The following is a 2,006-nucleotide window of genomic DNA, read 5'->3' as shown; positions in this document are numbered from 1 at the left end:
GCTCAGATATGGCACTGTAGAGCATGAAGCCCATCTCATCAATTTCCTCCTCCAACAGCTCGCAGAAGAGGTTGATTTTATGGTTGAAATAAGAAGGCAGGACCCCTTTCTCCAAGTAACCTACCAGCTCCTCAAGCACCTCCAGGAACCTGTCAGCAAGGCTTTCTTCTGCCCAGTCTAAACTGGTGGCACTGAGGTGAAGGATGACGTGGGTCAGGGGGCTGCCACTCAGTTTGTGCAGGGTGGGGTGGCTCTTGCAGACGCCGTTCAGGATGCGCAGGCAGCGCTGCCGAGCCCCGTGGTCACCAGCATCCAGCTCCTTCACCTTCAACACCTCTGCCCTGTAAAAGCTCTCAAGCCAAAGGTTTTCCACCAGTCCTTCAGGAGGAGCAGCCAGAAGAACCTTATGTTCCATTTCCACCACTGGGAAGAGGGTGATGCTCAGCTTGACCTGATCATGTTTGACATCCAGCTTCAGCTCCTGGGAGGCCACAACCGGGTGGATGATGCTCCCCAGCAGACTACCGATGGCAGGCCAGTTGATGGAGGCCACCAGCATCTTGTGGAGGGTCTCAATGAGTGCGTTGGAGGAGAGGTACCGACCCACGATGAACCTGTCCCAGGGGCTGCACCCACGAGGGAAATACTCCAGATCAGTCCTCTTGATCATCCAATACTGGGGGTTCCTCACCACGGTGTCCTCTCCTGGGATGAGGCTCCAGAGCGTGGTGTCGAGGACCACTGGCAGCATGAGGTGGATGTGGTCAGCTGTGACAGCCCCAAGGCCATCGAGCAGGGGACCGCTGAGGAAGAGGCTGCTGAAGGGCAGCTCCGGGCACTTGCTCCGCAGGAAGTTCTGCAGTTGGATGCAGATTCCTCTGGCCAGTTGCAGGGCGAGGGACACCTGCACCTCGGGCACGGCCAGCCGGCTGCTGTAGTGGGACAGGAGCTTCTCCTGCAGCGTGAGGCAGCATGGAGGGTTGGATTCGACCTGAGGAGTCTCCGGAGGGACAAAGCAGACCCTGGACTCTGTGAGAAGGGGATGGGGCAGAGGGAAGGGAGAAGTCACAGCTGTGAGCATTGTCCACAACCTACAGAAGCAGCTTTTCCTGACACAGCTGATTGGGGGGCACAAACTGCGGGGCCAGCTCTCAGCCCACCTCTCTGGACACACGGCTGACCTTGCCAAGAGGGCCACCACCGAGTCCTCTGATGTTAACAGGGTTTCTCAGCCAAGGCAGAGCCCAAACTCACCTCAAAACCCAACAGGACCCAAACTCAACACCCAGCTAGAGATGGGGAAACCAGTTACGCACCAGGAACTGGCCAAGGGACTCCCTGCCGGGGTCACAGAATCCCAGAATCACCTCGATTGGAAAAGCCCTTTAAGCTCATCGAGTCCAACCATGAACCCAACACTGACCAGTCCCCGACTAACCCATGTCCCTCAGCACTGTGTCTACACGACTCTTCAATCCCTCCAGGGATGGGGACTCCACCACTGCCCTGGGCAACCCCTTCCAATGCCTCAGAACCCTTGCAGCAAAGAAATTCTTCCTCACATCCCATCTCAACTGCCCTGGGCACAACTGGAGCCCATTTCCTCTTGTCCTGTCCCTTGGGCCTTGGTTGAACAGACCCACCCCCACCTCCCGCCACCCTCCTCCAAGGGACTTGCACAGAGCCACAAGGTCTCCCCTCAGCCTCCTTTTCTCCAGGCTCAACAACCCCAGTTCCCTCAGCCAGGAACTCAGCACACTTGTGCTCCAGACCCTTCCCCAGCTCCGTTGCCCTTCTCTGGACACGCTCCAGCACCGCCATGTCCTTCTTACAGCAAGGGGCCCAACACGGAACCCAGCACTCCAGCTGCGGCCCCACTGAGACTCCCCCAGCAGATCCAGCCCACCCCGATATCTGCCCGATGGCTCAAACCCCGCGACCGATCCTGCTGTGGGTCTGGTCCCTCAGGACCTGCCCCCACCGCGCCGGGCTGCTCTGGCACTTGG

At 58.6% G+C, this 2,006-nt stretch overlaps 1 protein-coding gene across 1 annotated transcript; it reads right to left on the bottom strand.

Annotated features, from left to right (window-relative positions):
* Positions 1 to 2: 2 nt before the first annotated feature.
* Positions 3 to 1,081, bottom strand: MIEF2 (mitochondrial elongation factor 2; the record flags this gene model as incomplete). The annotated part of the gene is made up of 1 exon (XM_010167837.2): positions 3 to 1,081. A coding segment is annotated over exon 1 (1,079 nt), but the record flags the coding sequence as incomplete, so codon positions are not given.
* Between the last annotated feature and the right edge of the window lie 925 nt (positions 1,082 to 2,006).

This window comes from Antrostomus carolinensis, unplaced genomic scaffold, assembly GCF_000700745.2.
Source record: "Antrostomus carolinensis isolate BGI_N321 unplaced genomic scaffold, ASM70074v2 scaffold39735, whole genome shotgun sequence".
Lineage (NCBI taxonomy): Eukaryota > Metazoa > Chordata > Aves > Caprimulgiformes > Caprimulgidae > Antrostomus > Antrostomus carolinensis.
The sequence above is the reverse complement of the archived record's forward strand: the minus strand, read 5'-3'. Positions and strand labels throughout refer to the sequence as shown.